Source organism: Pelophylax lessonae, assembly GCF_965119305.1.
Source record: "Pelophylax lessonae genome assembly, chromosome: 8".
Lineage (NCBI taxonomy): Eukaryota > Metazoa > Chordata > Amphibia > Anura > Ranidae > Pelophylax > Pelophylax lessonae.
Genome location: NC_138775.1, coordinates 286,373,860 through 286,386,815, shown reverse-complemented (window position 1 = coordinate 286,386,815; position 12,956 = coordinate 286,373,860). Strand labels below are relative to the sequence as shown.

The 12,956-nt window shown below is 41.9% G+C and overlaps 1 protein-coding gene across 11 annotated transcripts in view; it reads right to left on the bottom strand.

The window, feature by feature from the left end:
- DAB1 (DAB adaptor protein 1) overlaps positions 1-12,956 on the bottom strand; it is a 1,145,503-nt gene that overhangs the window by 24,664 nt on the left and 1,107,883 nt on the right. For all 11 annotated transcript variants that reach the window (XM_082264815.1, XM_082264809.1, XM_082264811.1 and 8 more), the window contains one exon: positions 7,739-8,284. In XM_082264815.1, the coding sequence (XP_082120941.1) occupies positions 7,739-8,284 (546 nt within the window). The remainder of the gene's footprint in view (positions 1-7,738; positions 8,285-12,956) is intronic.

Genomic DNA, 12,956 nt, shown 5'->3' with positions numbered 1-12,956 from the left:
ATATGACTCAAACGGGAAATAAATAGACTTTCTAAAACGTATTACAAAGTTGCTAATAAATCAAATGTCACTGGAAGTCTAATGCAAGACATCAACCCGATGTATCACTTTAACCACTTTACCACCGGAGGATTTTGCTGTCTTACGTCTGGGCCACTTTTTGCGATTCGGCGCTGTGTGACTTTAACTGACAATTGCGCGGTTGTGCGATGCCGTACCCAAACGAAATTTACGTCCTTTTTTTCCCACAAACAGAGCTTTCTTTTGGTGGTATTTGATCACCTGTGCGATTTTTACTTTTTGCGCTATAAACAAAAAAAGAGCGTTTATTTTGAAAAAATAACAATATTTTTCACATTTTTTTATATGAAATTCCCCCCAAAAAAAATGTAAAAATCAAATTTTTTTAAAATTTTTGGCCAATTTGTTTTCTGCTACCTATGTTTAGTAAAAAAAATCACAATAAGCGTATTTTGATTGGTTTGCGCAAAAGTTATTGCGTTTACTAACTAAGGGAAAGATTTCTGTCATTTTTGGTGTTTTTTTTTTTAACGCGTAATGGCGGTGATCTGCGATTTTTTTTGCGGGACTGCGACTTTGCGGCGGACAGATCGGACGCTTGACTGACATTTTTTACACTTTTGGGGGTACCAGTGACATTTCTACAGTAATCAGTGCTATATATATGCACTGTTACTGTAAAAATGACACTGGCAGGGAAGGGGTTAATTTTATTGGAGAGGGAGGGGTTAATGTATGCCTGGTGCTTACTGACGTGAGGGGGGGGGAGGTGACTGTGTGACAGAAGGACAGATCAGATGTCCAGCTATGCTGAACACTCCCATCTGTCAGTCCCTGTCACTATGGAGATCCGCCCGCTGTGTTTACACACAGCGGGCGGATCTCCAGACTCGATCCCCGACGATCGGGGCAGAGCAGCGGCAATCGCCGCTGCTCCTCCCCTGGCCCAACTCCCGCTGTGAATGAACACAGCGGGAGCGAGCCTCCGGCGGCACGCGAGCGCCGCCCACAAGGCGCGGAGTCCAGCGACGTAGGTCTACGTCGCTGGACGGGATCGCGGCACTTTGCCGCAGTAGCCTCCATGTGAGCGGAGGTAAAGTGGTTAAAAAAAGAATTGAAATACATTTTTGTTAACCACTTCTGGACTGGAAGATTTTCCCCTTTAAAGCAGAGTTCCGGCCTCAAAATCGACATAATCGATTTTGGGCCATCCGCTTGCTCTAGGTCACCTGAAAAACAAATGGATTTTTATTTTTGTTTACTTACCTTGTTATTGAATAAAATATACTTACCTTTCTTCCACTTCCTCCCTCTGCGGCCGCGGCCCGCCCCGTCACTTCCTCTTTGCATTAATTCCTGGGAGCTGAACGTCATCGCTCCCAGGAATCAATCAATACTTACCTTGAAAATTTCTTCTCCAGTGCTGCCATCTCAGGTGTGGGCAGCTGAAGCCAGCGCATCCTCTTCTCCCAGAATGCCCTGCACCGGCCCCGCTCGTCAGTTCCGGTGCGGGCGCGTCATACATTGCTAAACAGCTTCTAGGCATGCCCAGAAGCTGTGGAGGGATGATGCACCCGCACCGGAAGTAAGGAGCGGGGCCGGTGCAGTGCATTGTGGGAAAAGAGGATGCAGAAGAGGACGCTGCGGCTTCAGCTGCCCACACCTGAGATGGCAGCACTGGAGAAGAAATTTTCAAGGTAAGTATTTCTTCTAAAAGGTAAGTGCGACCCGGGACAGTACAGAGGCTATCCATTGTGGAATGTACTAGCCCCGACTGTCCCGGGGGGTATTTGTAGCTAAATTTCACCCCCGAGGCCGAAACTCCGCTTTAATGACCAGGCCATTTTTTGCGATTCGGCACTGCGTTACTTTAACGGACAATTGTGCGGTCGTGCGACGCTGTACCTAAATGTGCGACGCTGTACCTAAATACAATCGATGTCCTTTTTTTCCCACAAATAGAGTTTTTTTTTTTTGGTGGTATTTGATCACCTGTGCGATTTTTATTTTTTGCGCTATAAACAAAAAAAGAGCGACAATTCTGAAAAAAAAAAAAACAATATTTTTTACTTTCTGCTATATAACAGAAAAAAAAAAAGAAAATTATAAATCAAATTTTTTTTAACATTTTAGGCCAATTTGTATTCTGCTACATATTTTTGGTAAAAAAAAATCCCAATTAGCGTATTTTAATTGGTTTGCGCAAAAGTTATCGCGTCTACAAACTACTGGAAAGATTTATGTAATTTTTATAGTTTTTTTTTTTACTAGTAATGGCAGCAATTTGCGATTTTTACTGGGACTGCAACATTGTGGCGGACAGATCGGACCCCTAAGTGACATTTTTGACCCTTTTGGGGGGACCAGTGACATTACTACAGTAATCAGTGATAAAAATATGCTCTGTTACTGTAATAATGACACTGGCAGGGAAGGGGCTAACACTATGGGTGATCAAGGAGTTAAATGTGAGCCTAGGGGTGTGATTCTAACTGTGGGGGGGGGGGTTTGAAATGACCATAGAGACCTGTGTTCCTATATAGAAGGATCACAGGCACTCAGTGATCATTCCAGGGAGAAGAACGGTCAGCTGTGTTTACAACAGCCGACCGTTCTTCTCTCTCAGCGGGGAACGATCGCAGGTGTCAGGCGGCATTTAGAGCTGCCGGCCCCGTGCATTGGAGTCCTGGCTTCCAAGTGGTGGGGGGCTCGATCCCTAGCTGCAGGCACGCAACCGACGCATACCTACGTAGATTCATGCAAGAGGGGCTGCCTGCCGCAGTAAAACTGCGGCGGGTGGTCCAGAACCGGTTAAGTAAAGGAAAACTCAGGATGAAAACAGCACAGTCCAACAAAGAAAATACGCTCTACCGCAAATGACCTGGGAGAATGGAAACCGGAGCTTCGCCCAAATGCCTTTGAAATGTTGCAATAATCCTCTAATATAATAAATCTGGCTACTCTGTAACATCCATTGTGACAATTCCTTATTGGCTACATAGGAAACAGTTATAACACGTTTTGGCTGAAGCCTTTCTCATAGCCTCTGTCAGGGACATGATGGCCAAAGTACAGCTGAAGTTCCGAGGCGAATGCAAATGCGCAGGCACGGGTCCGTGGGTGCCTGTCTTGCCGGGCACAGACGCAAGAAGATTCGCACTCACACGGCTATGCACATGCATTCGCCATTGACATTGGTGCAGAATGGCCTCTATATTATCAGTTTTTGCAGATGACACAAAATTGGCCAGGGCAATAACTGCACAGCATGAAGCAGATATCCTACAGAATGACCTGGACAAAATTACGGAGTGGGCAACGACATGGCAAATGAGGTTTAATGTGGAGAAGTGTAAGGTTTTGCACTTGGGGACCAAAAACATAAAAACACATTACACGTTAGGAGGGGAACCCTTGGGGGAATCAAAAATGGAGAAAGATCTGGGAGTCTTAGTTGATGATAGATTAGGCAACAGCATGCAATGCCAAGCGGCAGCTTCCAAAGCCAACAGAATATTAGCATGCATAAAGAAAGGGATGTATTCCAGAGATAAGACTATAATCCTTCCACTTTATAAAACTCTGGTCCGACCGCATCTGGAGTATTCTGTCCAGTTCTGGTCGCCAGTCCTCAGGAGGGATGTGTTGGAGCTGGAGAAAGTCCAGAGAAGGGCAACTAAACTAATTAGGGGGTTGGAGGACCTTACCTATGAAGAGCGGCTGCAATCGCTCGATTTATTTTCCCTGGAGAAAAGACGTCTGAGAGGGGACATGATAGCAATTTATAAATATCTTAATGGGGATCTCAGCTTAGAAGAAAAGCTGTTCATTCGAAGGAATTGCATGAGGACTCGAGGACATACAATGCGATTAGAGGAGAAGCGTTTTAACCTCAGGCAACGTGGGGGGTTCTTTACTGTTAGGGCTACAAGATTGTGGAATTGTCTACCACAAGAGGTGGTTTCTGCGGGTAGTATGGTGACTTTCAAAAGACTCTTAGACTTACATCTCAAGGATCAGGAGATTGAGGGCTATGTGAGATGATTACAGCCACACACACCTACACAGGTTGAACTGGATGGACTATTGTCTTTATTCAACCTCACCTACTATATAAGTGCAGCAGCTGCACTAGTCCATTGCTGTCTGATCTGCAGCTTTACCTGTGTTCCTGTACCTGATTCTGCTGACTTCTGTGTTTGACCCGGCTTGCTCCTGACTTCCTCTTATTTAGGAACACAGATCTCTGTATTCATTCCATAAGTACATTGCCCACACAGTTAGGGCAGTGATGGCGAACCTTGGCACCCCAAATGTTTTGGAACTCTGCAGTGTAGTTGAGCATTATGGGAAATGTAGTTCTCTATCACTGCCCTAGGGACACATTTAGCCCTTTGGTCGCCCCTGGTGTTAACCCCTTCCCTGCCAGTGTCATTAGTACAGTGACAGTGCATATTTTTTAGCACTGATTACTGCAGTAATGTCACTGGTCCCCCCAAAAGTGTCAAAAATGTCAGTTAGGGGTCTGATCTGTCCGCCGCAATCCCACTAAAAATCGCCGATCGCCGCCATTACTAGTAAAAAAAATAAAAAAAAAATAAATAAAAATGACATAAATCTTTCCCCTGGTTTGTAGACGCAATAACTTTTGCGCAAACCAATATACGCTTATTTTGAATTTTTTTTTACCAAAAATATGTAGCAGAATACAAATTGGCCTAAAATGATGAAAAAATTTGATTTATAAAAAAAAATGTTTTATTGGGAATGTTATATAGCAGAATGTGAAAAATATTGTTTTTATTTTTTCAGAATTGTCGCTCTTTTTTGGTTTATAGCACAAAAAATAAAAATCGCACAGGTGATCAAATACCACCAAAAGAAAGTGAATATTTGTAGGAAAAAAAGGACGTCAATTTTGTTTGGGTACAGCGTCGCACGACCGCGCAATTGTCAGTTAAAGTAACGCAGTGCCGAATCGCAAAAAAATTACCTGGTCATTAAGGGGGCAAATCCTTCCGGTCCAGAAGTGGTTAACCACTTGCCGAACGCCAGCAGTACATGTACTGCGGCAGGTCGGCTCTGTCCCGCGAAACATCGTAACTGTACTTCACTTAGCGGGACCGTGAGTGGGGACGCGCGTACACCCATTCGCCGCGGGAAAAGCTGATCTGCTGGTCCGGTGGCCGCGATTGCCGCCCCGGGCACCCGAGATCGCTCCCCGTGGAGAAAGAACAGTGGTCTGCCGGTGTAAACATTGATTTGGAACAAAGTCCCTCTGTCCCTCTTTCCTCCTCATTTGTCCCTCATTTTGGTCTAATCTCTATAGTTGTATATAAAATGCACTTTTAATCTTTCAAAAAGTCTTTCCCAGCGCTAAACCTTCAATCCACTTTAAATCATCCAATTTCTAAGTCGCTGCGTCTGTAGATCTCAAAAGCCAATATAAAGGAATAGTAGCGGTAAAATAAAAAAATAAAAAAGCAGTTGTTGATTTAACTAATCAGCTTTTTGTATAATTCTCCTTTAAGGGGGTGTGGCAGGGGGTGTGTCCTATGCCTTCCCATTTTTGTTAACAGGTGTCCCTCCTTCTCATCTCAAAAAGTTGGGAGGTATGTTATATCACACCACCACCCAATAAAGACACAATGGTAACTAAGAAACCCTACAGAATATGTAAATACAAAGCACAAGACAAACACTAAAGGTGTCATAGTGAAAAACCTAAAAGCTCTTTCTTCCCAAAAACCAACATTTCCAACTTATGTCTTTGGGATTCTGTTAGTGGGATCTCTACCCTGAGTTCCTAGGTCTGTACACCCCATGTGAGCATTATGAGGGGTTGTCACCATACCTATGCTGAGTTCCCAGGTCTGTACACCTGCTGTACCCATTATGAGGGGCTCCCACCATCCATGTGCTGAGTTCCTGGGTCTGTACACCTGCTATGCCCATTGTGAGGGGCTCCCACCATCCCTGTGCTGAGTTCCCAGGTCTGTACACCCGCTGTGCCCATTATGAGGGGTTCCCACCATCCCTGTGTTGAGTTCCTGGGTCTGTACACCTGTTGCACCCATTATGAGGAGTTCCCACCATCCCTGTGCTGAGTTCCTGGGTCTGTACACCTGCTATGCCCATTATGAGGGGCTCCCACCATCCATGTGCTGAGTTCCTGGGTCTGTACACCTGCTGTGCCCATTATGAGGGGCTCCCACCATCCCTGTGCTGAGTTCCTGGGTCTGTACACCTGCTGTACCCATTATGAGGGACTCCCACCATCCATGTGCTGAGTTCCTGGGTCTGTACACCTGCTGTACCCATTATGAGGGGCTCCCACCATCCATGTGCTGAGTTCCTGGGTCTGTACACCTGCTGTACCCATTATGAGGGGTTCTCACCATCCCTGTGCTGAGTCTCTGGGTCTGTACACCTGCTGTGCCCATTATGAGGGGTTCTCATCATCCCTGTGCTGAGTTCCCGGGTCTGCACACCTGCTGAGCCCATTATGAGGGGTTCCCACCCATATGGAAGAAAAATATATTTCCAATATATTTAGGGAAAAATTTTTAGAAATATATTGAATATGGCCAAAATTGTAGCATTTCAAATATATTTCTAATATATTTGGGGAAAATAATGAATTTTTTTTAAATATATTTTAAATATATTTTTCTTCCATGTGGGCAACATCCCTGTGATGAGCTCCCGAGTCTGTATACCAGTTGTGCCCATTATGAGGGGTTCCCACCATTCCTGTGATGAGCTACTGAGTCAGTACACCAGCTGTGCCCATTATGAGGTGTTACCAGCATCCCTGTGCTGAGCTCCCAAGTCTGTACAGCCGCTGTGCCCATTATGAGGACTTCCCACCATCCCCCTGCTGAGTTTCCGGGTCTGTACACCTGCTGTGCCCATTATGAGGGGTTCCCACCATCCCTATGCTGAGTTCCCGGGTCTGTACACCTGCTGTGCCCATTATGAGGGGTTCCCGCCATCCCTATGCTGAGTTCCCAGGTCTGTACACCTGCTGTGCCCATTATGAGGGGTTCTCACCATCCCTGTGCTGAGTTCCCGGGTCTGTACACCTGCTGTGCCCATTATGAGGGGTTCCCACCATCCCTATGCTGAGTTCCCGGGTCTGTACACCTGCTGTGCCCATTATGAGGGGTTCCCGCCATCCCTATGCTGAGTTCCCAGGTCTGTACACCTGCTGTGCCCATTATGAGGGGTTCTCACCATCCCTGTGCTGAGTTCCTGGGTCTGTACACCTGCTGTGCCCATTATGAGGAGTTCCCACCATCCCTGTGCTGAGTTCCTGGGTCTGTACACCTGCTGTGCCCATTATGAGGAGTTCCCACCATCCCTGTGCTGAGTTCCTGGGTCTGTACACCTGCTGTGCCCATTATGAGGGGTTCCCGCCATCCCTATGCTGAGTTCCCAGGTCTGTACACCTGCTGTGCCCATTATGAGGGGTTCTCACCATCCCTGTGCTGAGTTCCTGGGTCTGTACACCTGCTGTGCCCATTATGAGGAGTTCCCACCATCCCTGTGCTGAGTTCCTGGGTCTGTACACCTGCTGTGCCCATTATGAGGGTTCTTACCCCAAATATTTTCACAATTAATATTTTCTGAATGGTTCTTAAAGACAAATATGGAGAAGATGTATTCATTGCCCTTTGTGTTACCAATTGGGAGGCCAACAAAACGTGATACTTACGTGAATTAGTTGAGGGCGAGGTGGAAGTCATGGGTGTCAGGTTCAACTGCGAGATGTCAAAGTCGTCACAGTCGTCCGTATCTTGCACAAGACCAACTTTGTCGAAGTAGCTTGAGAAGGCATCTGAGGTACACTGTAGGGCAGGCTGGTCCGGCTGTCTGGATGGCACTGGAGGAGGGTTCACCATCTGGAAATCCTTGAACATCTCCTTCGTTACTGTCTGATCAGGCCGCAGGGGGCTTGATCGCATGGAGTCGCTGGAGGGTGGCACAGCGGCTACCGGGGCCGTACTACCTTGGAACATGGCTGCTTGGAAAGGCAATACAGTCTGTGTTGGCATGAAGGCAGCGGGTGGGAACTGACCGGGCAGTGTGGGCCACGGCTGTTGCTGAGTGGGGGGATAAAGGCCTGGCTGGGCCCATGCTATTGTCTGGTTTCCCTGCATAACCTGAGGAACGGGAGGCTGGCCGCCCAAGACCATCTGCGGCTGTATCAATGGTTGTTGTCCCCAGAACGATGGCTGGACGGCTCCCATTGCGACATAACCTGGAGGGAAAAACAAAAAGAAAGATAGAAAACAACAATCAGAAACAGAAATGTTTGGAAATATTTCCATATTGAACTGGAAACCTTTATGTAGCCTGTGATGTACTAAAATCCCTTAATTTGGGTTTTTATCTGTTGTCTTCTGTTGGTTGGCTCTGTGATTACCAACACTATGAGAATTTGTGTTTATGCCCCCTTATCGGTGTCTCCAGCTGCATGGTGCAATGTAATAAATTATACCAAATTCTGTGTAATATCACTTCTATTATCAGTGCCGGGACAATGTCATCCAGAACCCAGTGGACGTGCAATTCAATTAGTTAAGAATCAAAATTTGGACAAAAATTTAGTTATTTGGAGATTCGGATGTATCTGAATTTCTAAACCACAATAGTAACAAAGTTTAACGACTCTGAAAAAAATTATAACAAAACGATCTATCTGAATTCAAATTAAAAATTAATTTGAAATGGATGAATTGGAAGGATTGGGAAAACAAGGATTTCGGGCACAAGGGATAAATAAAATAACTCTTTATTTGAATTCAAAGATAAAAACACAGGAACAATAGACATGTACTGAATTTTAAAAGGGAGGGCCTAAACAGGTCCCTAATGTGCTGTGTATTCGGTTCACAGTCAATAGAATCACAATTCACATACAGAATGTAGTATAATACAGTATACAAAAAATACTTCACATCAAGAAGTGCCCGCGGATGGATACCCGAGTAAACAAGGTGCCGTCCGACCGGGTCATGTGATGTTTTGAATCATAAATTCACCATAATTGGTTAGCATTAGCTCGACATGTTTCACTTTACTTGGGAAAGCTTCGTCCGGAGCTGTTACTAGGGCTTTCAATATATTCTGTATATTGTGTGATATAACACACGTTAGAAATTCCTTAGAACATAACGAGGGGGGTCTGAATGTCATGGCGGCGGTTCCCCATCCGGAGGGGTGATCTTGAAGAGGCAACAGGAGCTCATGATGAGCTTACGGTGTGCTATGCATTATATTTAACCACTTTACCACCGGAGGATTTTGCTGTCTTCCGTCCAGGCCACTTTTTGCGATTCGGCGCTGTGCGACTTCAACTGACAATTGCGCGGTCGTGCGACGCTGTACCCAAACGAAATTTACGTCCTTTTTTTCCCACAAACAGAGCTTTCTTTTGGTGGTATTTGATTACCTGTGCGATTTTTACTTTTTGCGCTATAAACAAAAAAATAGCGTTTATTTTGAAAAAATAACAATATTTTTAACATTTTTTTATATGAAATTCCCCCCAAAAAAGATGTAAAAACCATTTAAAAAATTTTTGGCCAATTTGTTTTCTGCTACCTATGTTTGGTAAAAAAAATCGCAATAAGCGTATTTTGATTGGTTTGCGCAAAAGTTATTGCGTTTACTAACAAAGGGAAAGATTTCTGTCATTTTTGGTGTTTTTTTTTAACGCGTAATGGCGGCGATCTGCGATTTTTTTTGCGGGACTGCGATATTGCGGCGGACAGATCGGACCCTTGACTGACATTTTTGACACTTTTGGGGGTACCAGTGACATTACTGCAGTAATCAGTGCTATATATATGCACTGTTACTGTAAAAATGACACTGGCAGGGAAGGGGTTAATTTTATTGGAGAGGGAGGGGTTAATGTATGCCTGGTGCTTACTGACGTGTGGAGGGGGAGGTGACTGAGTGAGTCATGGACAGATCGGATGTCCAGCTATGCTGAACAGTCCGATCTGTCACTCCCTGTCACTATGGAGATCCGTCCGCTGTGTGTAAACAGATCTCCACACTAGATCCCCGACGATCGGGTAAGAGCAGCGGCGATCGCCGCTGCTCCTCCCCTGGCCCGACTCCCGCTGTGAATGAAAACAGCGGGAGCGAGACTCCGGCGGCGCGCAAGCGCCGCCCAGAAGGGGGAGTGTCTGACGACGTAGTACTACGTCGTCAGACGATAACGAGCCACTCTGCCGCAGTAATATTACTGTGAGCGGTCGTAAAGTGGTTAAAGGCCTTACAGCTACCTGGTATTTATATACCCGGTTAACTATTGATACTGATTATAAGCGGTGTATTGCTTACCGTATTATAATCGCCCTGCTGACCTCATATGAGTCTCCTGCAAGCCCACAAAGACCCCCCTCGTTATGTTCTAAGGAATTTCTAACGTGTGTTATATCACACAATATACAGAATATATTGAAAGCCCTAGTAACAGCTCCGGACGAAGCTTTCCCAAGTAAAGCGAAACATGTCGAGCTAATGCTAACCAATTATGGTGAATTTATGATTCAAAACATCACATGACCCGGTCAGACGGCACCTTGTTTACTCGGGTATCCATCCGTGGGCACTTCTTGATGTGAAGTATTTTTTGTATACTGTATTATACTACATTCTGTATGTGAATTGTGATTCTATTGACTGTGAACCGAATACACAGCACATTAGGGACCTGTTTAGGCCCTCCCTTTTAAAATTCAGTACATGTCTATTGTTCCTGTGTTTTTATCTTTGAATTCAAATAAAGAGTTATTTTATTTATCCCTTGTGCCCGAAATCCTTGTTTTCCCAATCCTTCCAATTCAACAATTTCTAGAGGATAGGGGCACTAAATGTATTATTGTTCACATGCCCTGAGTGCTGCTGTCTGAAGGCATGTTCTTCCAATAATTTGAAATGGAAACATATTGCAATAAATACGTGAAATAAAATGATGATTCCTACTTAGGCTGCTTAAAAGAAAAGAAAAAAAAAAAGAAAGGAAAAGAAAAGAAAAGAAAGGAAAAGAAAAGAAAGGGAAAAAAAGAAAGGAAAAGAAAAGAAAAGAAAAAAAAGAAAAGAAAGGAAAAGAAAAGAAAAGAAAGGAAAGGAAAGGAAAGGCAAAGAAAAGAAAAGAAAAGAAAAGAAAGGAAAAGAAAGGAAAAGAAAGGAAAAGAAAAGATAGGAAAGGAAAGGAAAGGAAAGGAAAGGAAAGGAAAAGAAAAGAAAAGAAAGGAAAGAAAGGAAAAGAAAGGAAAAGAAAAGAAAAGAAAAGAAAAGAAAAGAAAAGAAAGGAAAAGAAAAGAAAGGAAAGAAAGGAAAAGAAAAGAAAGGAAAGAAAGGAAAAGAAAAGAAAGAAAAGAAAGGAAAGGAAAAGAAAAGAAAGGAAAAGAAAAGAAAAGAAAAGAAAAGAAAAGAAAAGAAAAGAAAAGAAAAGAAAGGAAAGGAAAAGAAAAGAAAGGAAAAGAAAATAAAGGAAAAGAAAATAAAAAGAAAATAAAAAGAAAAGAAAGGAATAGAATGGAATAGAAAAGAACAAAAAAGAATTGGACAGAAAATAAAGAAAGAATAACATTGAATAGAATGGAAAATAATAGAAAAGAAAAGAAAATACAAGAATAGAACAGAAAATAGAAGAATAAAATAGAATAGAAAATAATAAAAAAAAAAACTAAAATAGAAAAGTCAAAAATTGAATATATATGAAAAAATAGAATATGACAGAAAATAAAAGAATAAAATAGAAAGTAAAATAATAGAATAGAAAAAAAATAGAACAGAAAAGAATAGAATAGTCTAAAACAATATAATTGAATAGAATAGAAAATACAGAAATAATTTAGAATTAAATATAAAAGAATAGAATAAAATAGAATAGAATAAAACAGAATAGAATCTAAAATAAAGACGTAGAATAGAATTGAAAATAAAGAAATATAATAGAATAGAAAATAAAATAAAAGAATAGAATAAAAAAAAAAGGGAATGTAATAGAAAAGAAAAAAAAAATAGAATAAAACATAATTGATTTTAAGAGAATAGAAAATACAGAAATATAATAGAGTAACATATAAAAGAATAGAATAAAACAAAATAGAATATAAAAGAATATAATTTAATATACTTGAAAATAAAAAAAATGGGATAGCATAAAAAATAAAATAATAATAAAGAATAGAAAATATAATAGAATAGAAAAAAAAGAATAATAGAATAAAATAGAGAGCATACAGCTGTCTTCCGAAATTTTAAAATGTCTAAAAATTCAAATTTAAAACTACATGTCCTAAGAGTATCCTTAGCAAAGGAAGTGAAAAAAATAAGAGATCTATTGGCAGGATCAACAATTTAATTTAAAAAAATAACAAAAATCCTGAGACAGACTGCATTCTATATGTTATTAAAAAAAAAAAAAAAACACTTGAAATGACCAATGTTGTAAGAAAAAGTATTTTTGCTGTATTACAATTTATTGGCTTGTAATTGACTTGTAAAACTATTATACATTTTAGATTCAAATAAACGTTTTATTTTTTTTTATTTGATAAATGACTTTGGACTTAAAGTAGAACTAAAGGCAAAGCTTTTCTTTTTTTTTCTTTTTTTTTTTTTTTTTAATTTTAGGTAGATAGGTAGACCCCTGTTTTTTTTTTTTTTTTGCTATCTTTGTTCCATTGGGGAGATTTCCCTTCTCTTCCTGTCCCATAGCCAAAACAGGAAGTGAGAGGAAATCCTTCCAAAGTGAGGAAATCCCAGGGTGTCACCAGAAGTAGAGATTTCACCTCTATCAATAACCTGATGTCAACAAAAATGTGGGATTTTCTTTTACTTTCACTGGTTGATAACATTAAACAGGACAAATAGAGAGAGCGAATCTCCCTAACAGAAGCACAGAT